Below are 20,168 nucleotides of genomic sequence, written 5' to 3'. Positions count from 1 at the left end.
AGTTTTATCGCAAAAAAAAAAAAAAAAAATCTTTATGAACTGAACAAATTCTTGTTGAAGATCCTTTTGCTTTAGCGCTAAAACTCTGATCTTAGTCTAATATTTTTGAGCAATCACGATTGCTTATTGTTCTCACTTGACTGTTTTTGGCGTTCCTATGATTTTTTTTTTCCAACCAGCACCCTCCGCAGCATCACCGTCGACCGGCTCCTCACGATGCTGCACCTCTAGCGAAAACCGTCTCCAGGTTTCGTCAATATCCTACAGTTACACGCATACATACACGCACCTACACACATATACATCTACACACACATACATACACCTACACACACATACATACACCTACACACATACACAAACATCTACACACATACACACAACTACCCACACACTCATGCCTGCACACAGACACAAACACACATGCCTACACACAAACACACATACCCCCTGCACACAATCACACATACCCCCACACACAAACACACACACCTACATATACACACACACTCGTGATTGCGAAAAACATAATTTGAATTCAAGATTACAAAATTCAAATTAATATTTCTTCTTTCTTTCACTTGTAAAATGCATTTAATTTTGCTCTTATTTTGCCCCTATTTACTACAGAAAATCGTGCTATCCATTTTTTGTTGTGATTCAGAAAATAAATAGTGGAATTTCAATGTCTTCTAAAACAGCGGTAAAACGGAGCAATATTAACTAATAAAGAAAACCTACATTTTTACGAAAAAATCTCTAAGACTTTCAAGTGCGTATTATTTGATTTATTTAACCCAATGCTTTGCTTTAGTTAGCAATCACGGTATTTTCCTTCACGAAAACGGCGAAAGAAAACGAAGTATTGTATGCGCCATTCAGTTTTATCATTTACTTAAAATTCAACACTGTTTGCGCGTCTAACTTTATGTATTTGATACGAAAAAAATTTGTTTGGAGAGCAACGTTTATGCCCGACAGTTTTAGAATTCATTCTTTCGCTTCTCTCCTTCTTGCTTTTTCCTTCGTTTCATGAGGTTCAGCGTCAATCAATATAGCTAGTTTTATCCAATTTCCAATCTTTTCCCGCAGAAAAATAATGGCTCGTCATTTTAAAAAAGAACGGTGAGGAAAAGAAAATCCGAGAAATTGAATTATAGACTGACAAGAATAATATTTCAACAGAATAGAAAACGTATCACCGACAGTTTGTGACAATGATTTCTAGATTTTTAATTTTTTTTTTTTTTTTTGAAAATTAAGTTTTAAGTAAAAGCTCAGGGAAGCAGAACATTTCCTTTTTTATCGCTTTCTCGAATAAGTTCATTTCTGTGAAAAATTGTAATGGTTTGTCTCTCTCAATCATGTGCTAGCAATTATAATATTGGATCAGATAGTTTGCGCCAGTCATTTCTTGAAAATGTTTCTAATGTTAGTCGTATTAGACATTTTATGAAATAACTCTTTTTTTAAACCAGACAGCAACTGCACTGGGCGGTCATTCCAAGCTCGTCAGCTTGCGAGATCAAGATTATCGCTCACGTGGTCGGTTGTGATGTAGAAATGTCGCAAAGTAGTATTCTAATCTACTCGAACTTAGTTTGCGGCTAGGTTCGAGTAGATTAGAATACAACTTTGCGACATTTCTACGTCACAACCGATCACGTGAGCGAAAATCTCGATCTCGCAAGCTGACGAGCTTGGAATGACCACCCTGGAAACCGATTGGCATTTACGAAGAAAACAATAGGTGTCTCGGAACATTCAAGACAGAAAATGACCCATTCTACGAAAAAGTGAACCCTTTGTCCCGCACGTGACGCTTCCTATATTTCTTTTAAAGGGTAATGGAGAAATTTTTTTCTTAAGAAATCCCAAATAACTTTGTAATTTGTGAGCAAAAATAAATTGTTCATTAATATATTAAAATATTATTTTTAATGAAATATATGAGGCGCCAAGTGCGGGACAAAAAGATTGGTTTGCGTGTAATGGCCCATATACTTTAAAAAGATCCTTTCTCGTGGTTTATTGTGTTTTAAGACAAATTGAATGGTATAGTTGCGTTTTGACTGCACACATTTTGGTTGCTTTGAAAAACAAAACAATAAAACCTATGTTACCCAGTTTTTAATTTTAAATCAGGCGAAATTTGTTTTTGAATTCAATTTCACCATTACGTTAACCTAAAAAAAATGAACCGAAATAAAATATTTTTAAAATAAGGTACATTTTGCTTTAAAAAACACCTATTGTTATTCTTTGTCAGTTACTCGTAGACCTTCTCCAAAGTGATGAAATGATTTATCAGTTTCATGACTTTAAAAGGTAATTTTTATTAATTGTTAAAGTATATTGTTCTGGACGTATCTTCAATAGTTATTAGAAAGCATTAGCTTCCACTCCATTGGACAGTTAACTGAGTCTCTTCCACAGAAAATTGAGAAATAGTACCACAGAAAATAGAGTAAAATATTTTTTTTCGCATGATCACTAGCGGATGCAAATGAATTAAATGTGACCTTGAGCTGCCAATTTTCAGCAAACAAACATAGATAACGCGTATCTTTCGCGAATATTGTTCACTTTAATAAAGAAAAGAAAAATGATTTTTTTTTTTTTTTGTGACATGATTATTAGCGGAGATAAGAACGGGATTCATCTTTGTCAAATATGTTATCCCAATAGCAAAAAGTATTACTTTAAAGCTGTATCTTTAATAGAAAAAAATCCTTAGGGATTCTAGTGACATGAAAACACAAGAAAAATACTATCATCGAGAAAAAGCAATTTGAAGTTTTTTTTTTTGCATAAGAACACATAGAGAGCATGGCCTAAAACCACTCATAACTGTTTAAATATTTGAACTAAAGCATTGAAACTTTTCCCCTGTGTTCAGAATAGTTTTTTGTTTTGAAATAAGCAATAAAAATTTTTTTGATCGTTTCATCATTTTTGAGGTACTGTAACCCCTTAAATGCTCGATTGTAACCAAATCTACCGATTGCGTCAGGTGCATAAAGCGGCCTAGATTGAATTTGAACTATTGATCCCCGTGATGCGAGTCCATTGTTTGAGCTACATCTTTAAGTGAAAAATAATCGGTTTACACGTTAGGTTTTTTTCCCCCACAATATTACTTTCAAATTATACTTCATTTAAAAAATTAGAAACAGAACGACGTCTCGGAGAAGCCAGCCGACAATGGAAATGAATGTCGTCTCCTAACTGTCATTGTACGTCAAAGTAAGCGTAACTCCAAAGAAATGGTTTTATTATTATGTTAAGGGGTTAACAGTTTTTACCTTAAGTCACGGCTAAAAATAGAGTTACTTGAATTTAATTTTCTCTTACTTGTAAAGAAGGAGGTTGCTTAAAAATTTTAATTTAATAAGAATGAAAAGAAATTAAGCATTCAAACGCTCATATCTGTCTACTAGTTATTTTTTGTGCGGATGCGAATTTTTGCTACTACAGTAGGCGCCGCTTAATGTGATCACTTTGGGACAAATATAATTTGATAACAATATCCGAGTGATAACAATAACCGAAAAGAATCCAGGAGACACAAAATAATGATTTTTTTTCCAATTAAGGTGCCTTTATTTTGGCAACCTCAAATTAAAATCACAATGACTCAACTAAACGCAGTTTTAAATTATAAATTAAATTAACAGAATGGAAATATCTGAATTGTAAAAAGTTAAAGCTAAATTATGCAATTTTTATCACATAGTAATAGGTGAAGTAAAAAATGACCGTTTTCCCTGACATTCGTAAACCAGTTTCAAAGCACATTCTGCTTTTCTATTTTTTCCAGCATGGTTTTGCTTGTTGTTTAAATTTTAATTTAACTTCGCTTTGTTTTCAATCTCGACACAATTCTTTAATAGTTTACAAAGTAATGGCAACAATGGAGGTCCTACATCAATGCCTGCAACATGTCCAGCGACTGAATTTTTTTAGGTGCAAAAGAAAGTTTTCTTAGGGGGAGTCTGTGGTCACTGGAGGCGAACTTTTTGTAGCTTCATTCCTAGAAAAATTTTGAACTGCTATTGAAAACCACAAAATGCTACACAGAAAGTTAGTCTCGTCAGGGTTTGCCTATGTATTTCTGTTAATTGAGGAACAAAAACGGGGAAAAAATTGAAAGTTTATGAAAAAGTGATAACAATAAACGAAGCCGCCGATTACAATATCCGATTTTTTTAACGTGTATTAACATACAAGTGTGCCGGGACTTCGTGATTCTGATAACATTAAGCGAATGATAACATTAACCGTGATCACATTAAGCGGCGCCTACTGTATTTAAATCTGCATGAAATTTCTTATCTAATGAAGTTTAATGAATGGGCTTTAATGAAACAATATTTTATATACAGTTGAATAAAGACTGGAAGAAAGCCGGTTTATATCCCAGAGAAAAGCACAAGGTGCTTTTGGCTGCTGGAAGGCAGCCAGCGAGTATCCTGGCATTGGTATCTCCGGAGAAAGATGCCGAAGCCAATGCACGGAAATAGTTTGGCATCCAAAGGACAACAGCTTCCAGAGGAATGTCGCGAGAACAAGCTAGACTCGAAGAAGATTCCCGTGAGCGTGACCCTGCGACTCATTCCTCGTGGATGGAAAGAAAAAACGAGCCAACTCTACGCCACTTTCGCAGTTTCAGTCTTACAGAAGATACTTAATAGAGCGACCGTTTTAGAGCCTCCTATATACAGCAGGTTTTTATTTTAACGTCACTTGGTCATTGGTTTAGCCGCGGAATTTCAGTGGATTTAGATGGCTATTGTTTGCTTTATTGATGAGAAGAGGAATGTTTTGAACAAATGAAGTTCACCATATTACTCATAATGAGCAATCATTGCTTAGGAATTATATCACCAAAGCGAATGAAAAGACATATCACGTGACAATGGGGCGGGGAAGGGGGGGGGGGGGGAATGACTTCGTGGAGCTTCTCTTTTTGTTCTCCACCTACTGGTGCACTTTCTCTCAAAATATTTACTACCGGATAATAGAACAGTGGTCAGAGATATAAGGACAGCCAGAAAATTGTACAGAAAATAAATTATTTCTGACTTAATTCAGTGAATTTTACACACGAAATGCCTTTTTATGCTTAAAATCATAGTGAAATGCAGAACATTTGAAAAAAAAAAAATAAATAAATGCTTTGCTCGGATTATTTGGATCCACTTGCCAAATCGATTAACTCCATAAAACAAAAAGTAGAGAAAAGCCAGTACAGTCCAGCCAGTACAGTAATTTCACGAAATAAGCACCAAGCAAAAATTTTGGAGGTTGAGAAACATGTCATTACGCATTATCCTGCTGGAAAAAAATTGTTCGTATTAAACTAGTAATTAACGGTGTTTTTGGTTTAAAGAAATATTGCTCAGCACTCGACTTCATTCTGCCCTATACAAAAAATATTCGTATAGTTTTCCTCCTTTGCGAAACTTCCTCAGACCATTACCGAGCCGCCTCCAAACGTACGCTTTGGGATTTTTTTTTTTCCTTCACAGAGATCGTACCAGAAATAGCAAAAACTATCTAGCCCATCTTAATTAAACTTTTTCTCATCAGAAAAGATTACATTATCCCACTTTTTACCCATAACAAAGCATTTTTGGCACGCTCAACCCTTGGTCTCTTATAAACTTTTTTAAGAGTCGGTCGGGGCATTATTTCACTTCTCGAAACGATTTCTCTTTTTGCAAAGTATTTTGAACAGTTCTAGAACTGCATCCTGACTTGAATTGCAATCTAATATCTTTTGATGTTCATTTTTTGGATCAAGCTTGTCTTATTATGTGTTTCACATGTACAGAAAGAGCAGACTTTCGACCTGAACGTCTTTGTGGCACTTATTTGCCGGGATTTTCGAGAAAGCTCTGAAGGACCGATCTCTATTTTCTCAGATTTGTTATTTGACGTACAGTAAGTTGTAAGTTACGAACTGTATTTCTAGAAGTGTTTTGAAAATTGATCAAAAAAAGTGTTCCAAAAAAGAGGACAAGTGTCCGTGTTAAAAAAAAAATGTTTTGAAAAGTGCTCTTATAACGGTTCTAATAAATATTCCAAAACAAGTGTTCTCAAAAAGGAGAAAAGTGTCCGTGAGAAAAAAAAAGTGTTCAAAAAGTGCGATTATTAGAAGTGTAAGGGGACCGTGGTCCTTCCAAATAGCTCAAATCGGTCAAAAATATGATTTTTTTATTCCGTGGAAGTAACAATATATGAAGTGTGCTGAATCATATGAAAAAAACCTCTTGTTGATCTGATGTTTTATCGTGAAGTTATATGCGTTTAAAAAAAAAAAGTAAACAGAGAGTGTTTTCGATTAAAATGGCTGTAAAACATGTACACCAAGTCGAAAAACTAAGTGTCAAACATGCAAACTAAGTTTCAATAAATTGTTACATTGGTAATAATGTCAAATATTTAGTCATCGTGAAAATATCTTTCGGGAACTATTAAAATACGAAGCTCATGAAATGTAGGTGAAATTAGACTTTAATGTCATTTATCTCGGACTAGAAAATTCGATGCTGACACTGATTGGAAAAAGCTCCATGCGACTTAATTTTGTTCGATATGCTTCAAATTTCAGAATATGCTACTTTGGTAGTAGTTTGATAAAACTGGGTATGCATTAAGATTTAAGAGAATTTTATGTTGCTTAAAAATATTAAATTTTTGATTTTTATGTGATATTCGCAACAAAAACTATTGCTTTAAGCGAAAAAAATATACTGTGCACTTAATAATGGATCAATCCTTAAATGGATACCCAAAGTACTTGGCAATTTTCTGTTCTCTGATAAAATGCAAATTGTTTGAGAAAAAAGCAAAAATTGAGTCGCATGGAGCATTTTAAAATTTTTTTTTAACTTTCAAAATTTTTAATTAAATTTTTATTTTGTTGTATTTTTTTGCATGATAATAAACTTACTAAATTTTATGTCCAGTTTCATATTTGAAAATTAATAAATAAAAGAAAAAGCTTTCAAGGTCCACCGTCCCCAAATCACATTCTTCAAACAATAGTTTCCACAATGGACCACAAATCGGTTAACTTTGGTCGGCTTTTTTGTTATCGGTTTTATTAACAAATAATAAAACCCTAAATGTATTACTATTTTGTACTTGTGATCATTCGATACTAAATGTTTTGAAAAATACTTCTACGAACACAATAAGAAAAGATGTGTATGCTCGTAAACGCATTACTGTTAAAGTAAAGATGATTGTTTAAACAGCCAATAGTGACAGTAAGTATTGAATAGGAAATGAAGAACTAAAGTAGCAAAATGAAAGCAATAAAAAAAAAGAAAAAAAACAAAAGAAAATTAATTTGAATTCTGAAATTTTGAATCCAAATTATGTTTTTCGCAATCACGAACTGAGACAGGACCCTACTCATTGGAGTTATTGTTTCTAGAAATGGCTCCTGCCCCCCCCCCCAAGCCTGCCTCTCCTCCTATGTGTGCATAGTTGTGTGTATGCACGTAGGCGTGTGTGAGTGTATGTGTGTGAAGTCGTGTGTGTGTATGTGTGTGAACGTGCGTGTGTGCAGGACATGGACGCCTCCGACCAGGAGATCGGATAGCTCAAAACCGGAGCAGCCGCGCCGCGCCGCGCCGCCAGCAGAGGACGGTGGGCGGTGGTGCTGCAAAGGCTTCTGGTCCAAGTTGAAAAAGGCACGGACACCAAAAACGGTCAAATGAGAACAATAAGCAATCGTGATTGCTCAATAAAAAACATTAATTTGAATTTTTGGCATCTTGAATTCAAATTATGTTTTTCGCAATCACGAGCGTGTGTGTGTATGAATGCGCGTGTGTGCTTGTGTAGGCGCATGTGCGTGTGTGTGTATGTATGCATGCGTGTACGTGTTGTGTATAAAGTGCTGTGTGTGTAAGCGCGTGTGTGCGTGTAGGCGTTTGGGTGTGTGTATGTAGGCATGTGTCTGTGCGCAGGCATGAGTGTGTGTATGTGTGTGTAGGCGTGTGTGTGTATGCGTAGCATATGGATGCAACCTGGAGACGGTTTTCGCTATAGGAGCAGCATCGTGAGGCCGGTCGACGCGGTGGTGGTGCTGGCAGAGGGTGCTGGTGGGAAAATAAAATGATAGCACACCAAAACAGTCAAATGAGAACAATAAGCAATCGTGATTGCTCAGCAACTTAATAAGCCTTTTTAACTTTTATACTTGTAGCATGTAGTAAAATTCATCAAGCTGTTCGTGTTAGGAAAAGCGTAAACTTGGTATTTAGGTCGAAAAAATAGAACAATCTTTTTTGGTCATTGACAAGGATAAATTGATCTTGAAATAATCGTGTTTGAATGTCATTTAAATTTGCCTTCTGACCGTTGATCGATTCACAGTATTTACATTTGTAAATATTTCGATTCGGCTCTATCTTTCGAGTCAAATAATCTAAAAACTGCGGTGAATGTGAAATGATTATCGAATGAAGACTGACTTTGGTCTTGAAGCTGACGTCAACGGGCAAGGTAAATAAGATAGATAAGGTTCGCGTGACTTTAGAAAGGACTTGGTCATTCTTGAAGAGGGAGCCGATTTTTGTCTTCATTTCAGAAAGAGAAAAACTCCACTATTTATAGATTACCCTCGGAGAAGAATTGCTTCCGGGTGCTCTGCCTAAATTCGTTGTTCGCAGCAGAAGACGATGGAGATCGAGTTTACTTTAAGTGTGGCGGGAAAATCCTTCTCTTATCAGAAACGTAGGTTGCTAAGCAGAAACACGAACAAGGCAGATAATGGGAGGAAAACAAGTGCCCGTCTACAGTCGAGCTTCTGTTTCAGAATACCCGCTATACAAAAACCAGCGGACAGCACAGGTTTTTTTTTTTTGCTGATACTTTTAAAAAAGGGTAACGGCATAAAGTATGAAAATAATTAACATTTTTTTTTGGGCTTAGAGCAATATCTTTCATTTCTTCGAAAGAACAGCTATGAGATTTAAAAAGACTCATATTTAGCGTCTATGCTGTACAAGCCCAGATTGCTTCAAGAATAATAATGGTGAAATGCCGCTGATGTTAATGAAGTTGCATCATTTTACAGGTTTAAATAGTTAATTATGAATTTGTATTACTATGGGTGATTTTCAAAACAGGAAACGTTTTCAAAAAATTAAAAATGTTAAAAGATTATTGTTCGTAATATTTTTGAAAAAAAAAAAAAAAAAAGCCTTAATGAAGTGTCGTGTACACTTCATTGGCAGGGATAGAAGAAATGCATCTCAATGAGAAATTTTAACTTAAATGAAATTATAAGCCACACAATGCTTGTAATCATTTCCGTGGCATTTAGAGACACACCAAAATGTTGTATGCATATCAGTAAAATAAAGAACTTCAACTATTGTTCCCAAAATACCGCAGATGCTTCTATCAGTACACTAATAAAAAGTAAAGTTTGATAATAAATAAATATTGGGTTTGATGTAATACAAAAATTCCTTTTTTTTTTTGAAGTTCAAGAGTCCCCGCTAGGAAATGAAACGGAAATTGTTACGATAAAAATCCAAAAACTACAATTTTCGAGCATTCTTCGAAAACCTACCCGCTTTGGGCAACCCTCCCCTTTGTTTTTTATTACTAAACTTGGAGAATTTTTCCAATTCCATAAAATATAGTTTTCATTTGACCTAATACCGACTAATTCGTAGTTTGATATTTTAGTATGTTTAGATAAAAAACTAACATCAAGCGCTTCATCATTAAAAAGATGTTTCACAAAGGGGTGGATATTTATAACAATGTTTCAAATGAAGTTGAACCGGATTTACGCTTTTCGATAAACAACAAACGTATGGCAATTCTCGACCGTAATTAAAACGAGCTGATGTGTGCATCACATGACTTCCTTTTACCCCAATTTAATGTCATTTCCCCATTATTGGCAATTTTAATGGGATTCAATTATTTACTCTATAAATATCACCAACAGTGGACAAATTGAAATCAAATTTAAAAAAAAAAAATCGAAAAATTTGTCGCCAAGTTGGTGAAAAAACTTGGCGACCAAAAGACTGGTGATATATTGCCAAGTGTCCGACAAATTATAACACAACTTGAGTTAACATCGAAATTAACAATGATTTCCCCCCAAAAAAGGGCAAAAGACCCCCTTAGGAACATCCGAATGCAACCAAAAGAGAAATGTGCACAACTAGACTCCACTAGGAGTCTACGTACCAAATTTTAACTTTCTAGGACATACTGTTTTTGACTTATGCGAGATACATACACACATACGTACATACGGACGTCACGAGAAAATTCGTTGTAATTAACTCGGGGGTCGTCAAAATGGATATTTCGGGTGTCTGTACGTTCCTAGGCATATATCCACGTGTGATCAGGTCGAATAAAAAACTCAACATTCTTTCGGGGGTGAGAAAAATGGAAATTAAGGCCAATTTTGGAGTGAAAATTTTTTCGTGAATACATTACTTCCTTTTTTGTAAAAGGAAGTAAAAAAAAATTGGTAACAATCGTATAGAAACAATAAATATTGATGCTAGTTATTTATCAAAGCATACTTGAACATCAAACTTCGAATAAGTCATTATTAGGGCAAATGAAAACTATATTTTATGGAATTGAAAAATTCTCCAAGATTAAAAATGAAAGACATAATTGAAAGGTGAAGATATACTGAATACTGGATTGACATCTCTCCTCTTCACTAAACAATAGAACAAAGAAAATGTCTGATTGCAGCTATTTTTTTCCTCCTCATAAAAGATAATATTTGAATAATGTTTACTAACTTCTTCAGTTGAGAATATCAATTCAGCCTGACTCAATTTGTTCTAAATAGATAACCCTCAAAACGAATAATGCTACGAATTACGATAGCATTTCACACCGACAACCGAATTTTGAACCAAGACAAAATATTCCGCAACCGGCAGTCAAGAATTTTATGGCATTCATACAATTGGAATTTAATGATGATGTTCGTTAAAGAAAGCTAATTAATCAACTCATTTGCAGGAAAATGTTTTGGTTATACAATAATGAGACGTAATTGTGAAATAGTAAGCGTAATCTAAACCTTTAAAATACTATTAATTACATTCAATAAAAGTTGATGGAACTAAAACCGTAATTTCATCCTGGAATCAGGATGAAATCCAAGAAAAATTTTAGGTTTCCAGAACAGAAGTTCAAAAAAAAATTGATCTATCTCTTCTCTTCTGAATCATTTATTAAAGAAATTCGCAACAACGCAGCAAGAGCCCACATTTTTTCGAGCTGTTGGAAACAAAAGAAACACCCTTAAATGTGATTCGAGCTGAAGACTATTAAAGAAATTCACAACAACACCCTTAACGAGCTGAAGATTATTAAAGAAATTCACAACAACAACGCAGCAAGAGCCCACATTTTTTCGGGCTGTTGGAAACAAAAGAAACACCCTTAAATGTGATTCGAGCTGAAGACTATTAAAAAAATTCACAACAACAACGCAGCAAGAGCCCACATTTTTTCGAGCTGTTGGAAACAAAAGAAACACCCTTAAATGTGATTCGAGCTGAAGACTATTAAAGAAATTCACAACAACAACGCAGCAAGAGCCCACATTTTTCGGGCTGTTGTTTTTTACTTTCCTGAATTTTTCAAGTACTGTATGGAATTTGGCTAATCACAACTGATAAATAAGTTGCCGTTAATAAAAAATCATAATAAAAGGAAAAATGGTAATTTTTTATTTACTTTTAAATTTTAAAATAAGAATTATATCAGAAATTGCCAAATTTCAGAAAGCTGAACTTAGGGTCCTATACAGTATTTCATTATTACTGTTTCTAAAAAAAATAAATTTTTTAACACTTAAAAAGGCCCGGGCATTTACGTCCAAAAATACGTTGCATTCATACATTTTTATTTTAAATAAAAATGAACGAATTTTTCGTATCTATACATATAATAAAATAAGATGTTTGTGTGTGTGTGGCGCGCTTCCCGGAAAAAACAGTAAGGCCTAGAAAGATGAAATTTGGTATACAGGTACAGTTTCTGCCGAAGATGTGCACCTCGGGCTTCGTTTTTTGAATTTTGAATTAGAAAAAAAGTTATTTAATGTTTTATGTGTTTTTTTTTTTTTGCACTTTTTAGTACATTTTACCTCACAGACCCCGAACCAATCGCACCACACAAATATTTTTATACTGTAGTGTTGGAAATTTAATTTTAAATATGATGAATGAAAAAATTTTGAAGATAGAGCAATTTTTGTATTTTTTATGAATTTTTGAAAAAACCTTCAATTTGCATTTTTTCCTGGGTTTTATATTTTTCTAACATCATTCTGCGAGAAGTATCAAAGCCTCATTTCTAAAATTTAAGTTGGTAATAGTAAAAACATTTCGCCCTCTTCAGAAGAAAAAAGTTCTTAAAATTACGCAATAGTTTTTTTTTTTTTTTTTTACAATTTTTTTAATGCTGAACACATCATGTCTTTCCACGCATCGGTCGAAAAAAGCGTTCTTCAATCTTTTATACCTCTGACGTCACTACTTGGATTTGGATTCGATATTTACGACGGAATCTTAATCGCAAACAATGTTAATCTTTTTTTTTACTATATAGCTTACTTCTGCATTTTATAACGTGATGCCCACGTGTTTTTCCGGCAGCGCTAGCTTTTTTTCTTCCCTTTTTTTGTTTTATTTAATGATTACATTTATTTCTTTTTCCACCCCCCCCCCCCCCAAGCTGGAAGTTTTGCTGTATCTATATTACGCTACATTTCATAGTTGTGTGCATTTAATTCAATAAAAAGTTGTGTGCATTTTTTTTTCTTTGTCACTTGCTTTACTTTGTTACTTTTTACACACTATGGGGAATTTTAGAGATGACTTTTTTTTGCTCTACTTTAATAAAAAAAGCGGTTTTTTTGAGTGATCTTTGTTTTTATTAGGAAATGAGCGGGGATGTTAAAATAAATAGAGATGGATAAGAAAATTTAGAGATAGATCGTAAAGGTAGATAGCCGCCGAAGGCGGCAATCTCGGCGTCAAAATGGGAATGGCACAAAAAAAGATAGAAATGGATTGGTTAATACTGCTGCCAAATTTATTTAAACAGTCGCCGAAGGTGTCAAACTTGAAGTAAAAAGGTAAATGACAAGTTAGCCAAACAGTCGCCGTAGGTGACTGCTTGCATAGAAAGGTGAATGGCGTAAGAAGACGAACCAGCTGGTCGCGCAGGCGGCTAGTTTGTGAATAAATTTGAACTTTAGCATGTCGCAAAAGTTTTTTTTTTTTTCTTTTGTCTTGTTTCAGAATTATTTTTTTTTCTTCAGGTTTTTTTCTACCGAAACCCTGAAAAACAGACGAACTACATATAAATGCACAATTTATTTGTTTCCCCTTTCTCTTAAATGCATTTATGGTTTCTTTCTGTTGAAAACTTTTTCATTTTACTTTCTTTTAATTTCCTTATAGATTCCAACCGAGTTTAAAATGGGCTGCTGGACATGCTTTATTTAGCATTTCAAGTATGCCATTCTTTAAAATCCTTTTAGAGAATAAAACAACGTACCCACGAAACCATTCGCTACCTTTGACCCATAAGCAACATAAGGATACAAGGTGTCACAAAAGTTCTTGACACATTTTATAAATTCATAAAAAAGCAACAAATTGTCGCATAAGTATGCGATTTGTGCTATAATACTTCACAGGTTCAAGAATATTTTATGAAATCGTAAAAAAGGGAAAAAAGAAAAGGAAAAACGTGTCGCTGTATCGTCTGATCACAATACGTAAAACAAACATCATGTGAGTTGTTTAATCGTTTTATTTAAGAGAAAGCAATACCTTTCATTACCGGAGTTCAATGTGTGTTGATCGAACCACATCTAAACGGTACTCAAGTTCATCCTATGTCCACAACACTACACACAAACTCTGGAAATGAAAGGCATTGATTTCTATTTAATAAAATGATTAAACACCTCACATTACGTTTGTATTTCTTCCCGTGACAATACAGGGGTTACCTATTACTACATGTTTTTCTTTCTTTTTCTACAATGACATATCTTGAACCAGTGAAGTATTACGGCGCAAACCGCATATTGATACGACAAATTGTTGATTTTCTATGAATTTTTAAAATGCGTCAGAAACTTTTCGCACACCCTGTATATTTTGCTACGATCTTTCATTTCATTCATTCTTTCATTGAACTTAAAAATTAATGGAAACACTTGTTTTTAAATTTTCACACAATGTCTTTATGAATTATTATCATTGTATGGGTTTTTAGGAATTACAAATCCTTGCTTTTTTTTGTAAACTTAATCTGCACAAACTCTATTTACGTTTCTTGTGTCTCATACTTACGTAGGTAAGGAGAAAAGTAATCCGAAATCTCAAACTGAAAGCAGAGCTAAATTGGAAAGTTAACATAGAACTAAATGCTACATGTGACCCTCAAAAATTTTGTGAAAAAAAAATTGAGTACTTACGTTGTTTCGTTGTTCTCAAAGATGAGTTCTCCTTCCAAGTGCTCATATTCGACTCCAGGCCTTGCTGTTCCTTCAACAGTACGGAAAGGAAGAATGACTCTTCCTCGGGCCCCACTGAATCGGTTGACCTTCAAAGGGTACTCACCCACTGATTCTGTCACTTCTACTTCTGCTTCAGGAAAGAGGAAAATGCCAGCGTGGTCATCGTCCAAAATCATGACAGTTGCCAAGAAAGGCGTGGACAGTTCCACAGGAATCCGTGGCTCCATTTTTTCGATGGTATATCGAGCATTTGAAAGCCTCACATAAAAGTGTTCATCTTCTTCAAATACATCGTCATCGATGACAGTTATAAAGAACTGCTTTTGTGTTTCACCGGGACCAAATATAAGAGTGCCTTGAGCTTCTTCATAATCGGATCCAGCATTTGCAGTACCATCTTCAGTGTGATAATCCACAGCTACCGCTTCGTTCAGATTCCCGTCACGTGAAACGGTGACAGCAAACTCACCAACATTTTCCATAACCGTATAATGACCTGGATCAAAACAGATTGATACGATATGTCGCTTTTCGTCTTTTGCATCTTCGTCATCTTTTTTCTCAATCTTTTCGAGCTTCCTTTTCATCAGATTCGTTCCTCCCATCAGTTTTCGGGTCGCTTGAATTCTATAGTAAGCTCGGCTTTTCGGACCTCTGTCCAAAATCTCTTCCCTTGCCATCATTTCAATGTCTTCCATAGTAGCATCTGGATGCTTGCGTCGCAGTTCGCGAAGAATTTGAATGTATTGCATTCGATGTTCTTCGAATTCGCGAATATCATCGCTCTGTTCTTCTTCATAATTCCTCACGTTTCCATCTGGGACATGATTGATTTTTGTCATGCCCATCTCCATATCCTGGTCACCCTCCCCCCCAACGATTACATTTCTTTTATTCATTCTATACTTCTTGGTCATGTATTTGTAGATAAGAAATTGACGATCGGCTATGTAAGCGGTTAGAACAGTAGCAGGGAAGAACATAAAAGTGACTAGGCCTTCCCACACATCGATCACACCGGGAGAAAAGAGGGTCAAGATTAAGTACAACCAAATGTACGCAAATACACTCCATGTCATGGTAACAAAGAATACCCTGAGATGTTTTATGCGCCGATTTTCTTGGGTCGGCACAGCCCAAACACAAATTCCTATTATAACGAACATATTGAACGCCGCACTACCCACAATAGTTCCTGGTCCTAGTTCACCTGCTTCAAAATCTTGCGCGTAAACTTCAATTATCGATAAAAGAATTTCAGGTGCTGATGACCCTAATGCCATTAGGGTCAAATTGGAAACTGTTTCATTCCATATCCGGACGCTTATGTTCTGAGTTTCTCCATTCGGTTTTTTGATCACCACTTCTTTTTCTTTCGATGTTATGACTTCAATGGATGCCATAAATCTATCTGCAACAATCGAAACACCAACAAACAGATATGCAAGGGCAACAAAGTACACTATGCCTCGCGCAACAATGTCTCCACTGCTGAGGTTTTCTTGCGGTAGCCACACCGGTAAAAGAAGTCCTTCCCGGCATTTGATTAATGGGTAATACCCAGAGTTATTATGTTCAGAACTACTTACAGTCGAAACCAGGCAACTGAAAAACAGGAACGCAGAAGCGAGCCACCTCTTTGTCTTTGCGCTTCGGGCAGTCATAATGAAATATGAAATGAACACAACACTAGGAAATATATGTCCAGCAATGACTAGTGGTTATTTTCGGAATTGGTTTCAGATGTGCTTTCCTCTGTTCCGCGTCCACGCCATTAGTCGAGGTTTCTCTCCATCCACAGCTGATCCGCTTTTTCCAAGTGCAGGAAATGATCCAAACACCTAAAGAAACAAAAACATTTCGTCACAATTCCGTCACAACTAGAAAAGGGGAGGGTAATCGAAAGATCGGTTCTAGATATGATAAAAGGAGGTGGAGATAACAAAGTATCAAGTGCAATCAACTTGTAGTAGATATAACTAACAATCAACTCATTTGTATCAGTCAAGACACCGGAATATAATAAGAGACTGGATCTTTGTCAGTGATAAGTTTAAGATATCACATTCATTATAAACGATCCGAAATATTTCTCACGTTTTTGTTTTTTTATGATAATGAAATGGTAATGCTCAAGAGGAAAACTTATTTAAGGCTCTATATGAAGTTTTATATGACGTTTAAAGTTAAGTTTTTTGCGTGAGAGTATTTTTAAGTTATGTACACCGAAGAAACCGCGTGAGATAAAAGCAATCTTTATGTGATAAAAAGTGATTATTAGGAGGTGTGTTCGCTTAGTTCTTTAGTTATTTTCCAAACATTTTCTGTACCACACAAATATAAAAAATATATATATACAGTTGTTAAATTGGTATTTTCTAAAACTAAAGTTTCATTCATCTTCTGCAAAATCTGAACGTTGCAAAAATGATCACTTTCTGTACAATTACCATTAGGCATGCCCATTTTGAACTTCCAAAATAGTAAAATTAAAACACTAGTTTTGAGAGAATGAAAGAATTTTTAAAGACTACGCAAGCATTTTTAACACTATAAATAATTAGAAAAAGAGTGAATTTGTTTTTAAAAAGAAAACCCGATTGACAATTTTGATTGAACTTTTGATAAATGTTATGACACCAAAGTTTCATTCAAAAAATAAAACAACTAATAAAGTCACTTGAAATATTATTACAACAAAAAAGTCATCATTTTCAATTTAAAGAAGCCTCATTACTCGGATAACTGCTTATGTGACGCAATTTCCATGTGACTCCACGGTACCATTCGACGTGGTTTTACAAATGTATAGTGCCTAGAAAGCGTAGTGTGACGACCGCCGCTGTTTTTCCCGCGATTCTTGAGGACGAAATTTATGAATTTCGCTAGAGGGCAGTGCGGTTAGGGAGTACGTTACTTTTGACGGAGTTCGCATTAGTTGATGCGGGATTTAGTTATAATTCGGTTATGCGTTAATGTTGTTTTTCCGCATCTCGTAAAATAATTATGAAAAAGTTTTAAAATATTTTAACGGACACATCTAAGTCGAATATCAAGAGAAAAAAAGCTACATCTTGTTTTATAGCAGCGTGCAAAAGTGGTTACGGATCAGGCAAAGAAAACGTTTCGCTTTTCAAAGTTACCAAAGATGAGGAGAAACTTAAGCAGTCGCGTACCTAGCATGGGTGACACCCGGGACGTCAATTTGTGCTGTCACCCCCCCCCCAATCCCCCTCGACAAAAAAAACGGTCTTTGTAATCATGAAATTCATACAATTTTCAGTTTTCAAATGCTGACAATGTGTACCTAATCCTGAATATAGTATTCACCCCCTGATATGGGGGGAAAGAAGGGGGTCGCGGGGGCTTTACCTCCGGTAAATTTGAAAATTGTAGTCTTATAAATGCATTTTCTCTTCATATTTTTCGTAAACTTGCAATTACAATTTGAGGGTCACCCCGCACATGGGTGACACCCGGACTGGACCCCCCCCAGTGACGCCACTGACTTAAGGAATGGAACTCCTTGATTTTCTCTAAAAATTTCAATGGTGCTGTCTACGCCATAACTCCCTCCCCCTCTCCTCGGCACCCCTGCGCAGCTAAAGGTAAATTGCTCGAATCACTGGTTTATCGAGATGACCGATGGCTTTTATTGCAGATCTTAAAACGCAGATTTAGTTCTGGGTGTCCTCAGCCCCCCTCCAACCAAGAACGACAGACCACTCTCCCCTCCCCCCTTTCCCCAAATTTTATGAAGCCCCACCGCACCCAAAACAATTCCTCAATGACGCTTTAATATTTTTTAAACACCTCTAAAAGTTTTGATGGTTTAATCTGCACCCTGACCACGCCCACTCCCCCACCCCTTGCCATTCCTGTTTTAGCTTTACTTGAATAATTAAAACGAGCTGATGTGTGCATCACATGAGTTCCTTTTACTCCAATTTAATGTCATTTTCTCATTATTGGCTGTTTTAATGTGATTCAATAGTTTACTCTCTAAATATCACCAACAGTAGCCAAATTGAAACCAGATTTAAAAAAAAAAAGTTTTCAAAAAATGGCAAAATTTGTCGCCAAGTTGGCGACAAAACTTGGCGACCAAAAGAATAGCGATGTATCGCCAAGTGTCTGCCAAATTATAACACCACTTGAGTTTACATCGAAATTAATAATGATTCCCCCCAAAAAAGGGGCAAACGACCCCCTTTGGAGCATCTGAATGCAACTAAAAAGGGAGGTGCACAACTAGACCCCACTAGGAGTCTAAGTACCAAATTTCAACTTCTTAGGACATTCCGCTCTTGAGTTTTGCGATACACATACACACGTACATAGAGACGTCACGAGAAAACTCGTTGTAATTAACTCGGGGATCGTCAAAATGGATATTTGGGGTGTCTGTACGTTCCTAGGCATATATCCACGTGTGGTCGGGTTGAAAAATAAACTCAACATTCATTCGGGGGTGAGCAAAACGAAATTAACGCCGATTTTTGAGTGAAATTTTTTTCGCGAATACAATACTTCCTTTTTTGTAAAAGGAAATAATTATGTACTAGAAAATTTACTTTTCGAGATGGCCGACAGAGTTTGAAAAATGCAGATGGTTTAGTTATGGATGCCTCCCCCCCCCCTCTTTCAAGAGCGAAAGCGCAATCCATCCACATCCTCAAATTTTATGAAGCACCCCACCCCTCAGAAATGCTATCCCCCAAAATGAGACATATCTTTTTATAGCACCCTTTGTAAAACTTTGAATGGCATAAACAGAGCCTTACCCCTTCCCACCGTACCGCTTTAGTAAAATAATTAGAATTAAATTGTTGAAATATTTACTTACAGAGATGGCAAACTGATTTTCTACATAACAGAAACAAATACAATGACAGCTATGCTGCCGTGCTAAGCACAGATGTGGTATCTGCACATTTTATCAAAATTGAGTTATTGTCACCAGGTGGTCGTTAGTAATTTAATTTACCTAAATCTCAAGTTTTTTGGCGATTTGTGAACGCCAAATATTAAAAAAAGCTTTCGGAAAAAGTCGTAACTGCACAGTTTGCGGAGTTTGCTAAGGCAATTTGAACGTAAGTGATAAATACTAAGCCTTTAAAGTGGTATCTGCACAGTTACCACTTTTTTCCTTAGTATTTTTTGTAGATACGACTTTTATACCTTAGTAAAGCAGCATAGTTAATAACGTAGCAGTTTATTATAACACAGAAATAAAAATTAGTTTACCGTTGAATAGTTGATACAGGTTGATAATAAAAATTAATACAACTTTGCATAATTGTTAAAGTAAATATTCAGCTTTTTCTATTCAAATGTTTATTTAAAATGTAAATTCTAAAAATGAAATGCATGTAAAATATTCATATCTTATTCTTTCATGCAAAAAAAAAAAAAAAACAACACATTTCATTCTAATGCCAGTAATATTTTTATTTAAGTATAGTCTGCTGTCAAAATTATCTTCATGCTCGGTAAAAATGAATCTTGAAAATAAAACATTATAAAAAACACATTCTTTGAATATAAAAAACAAAAAATTGTTATGGATTACACTTTTAACTGTCCGGAGTTTTGAAAATGGTAT

The 20,168-nt window shown here is 35.3% G+C and overlaps 1 protein-coding gene across 1 annotated transcript in view; it reads right to left on the bottom strand.

The window, feature by feature from the left end:
* LOC129219433 (sodium/calcium exchanger 3-like) overlaps positions 1-16,340 on the bottom strand; it is a 143,936-nt gene extending 127,596 nt beyond the window's left edge. The window contains 1 exon segment of the mRNA XM_054853830.1: positions 14,522-16,340. Coding sequence (XP_054709805.1) covers positions 14,522-16,227 — 1,706 coding nt within the window. The 5' untranslated portion in view covers positions 16,228-16,340.
* Positions 16,341-20,168: the final 3,828 nt, after the last annotated feature.

Source organism: Uloborus diversus, chromosome 3, assembly GCF_026930045.1.
Source record: "Uloborus diversus isolate 005 chromosome 3, Udiv.v.3.1, whole genome shotgun sequence".
NCBI classification, from domain to species: Eukaryota; Metazoa; Arthropoda; class Arachnida; order Araneae; family Uloboridae; genus Uloborus; species Uloborus diversus.
Note: the sequence above shows the minus strand (reverse complement) of the source record. Positions and strands in the feature narration are given on the sequence as shown.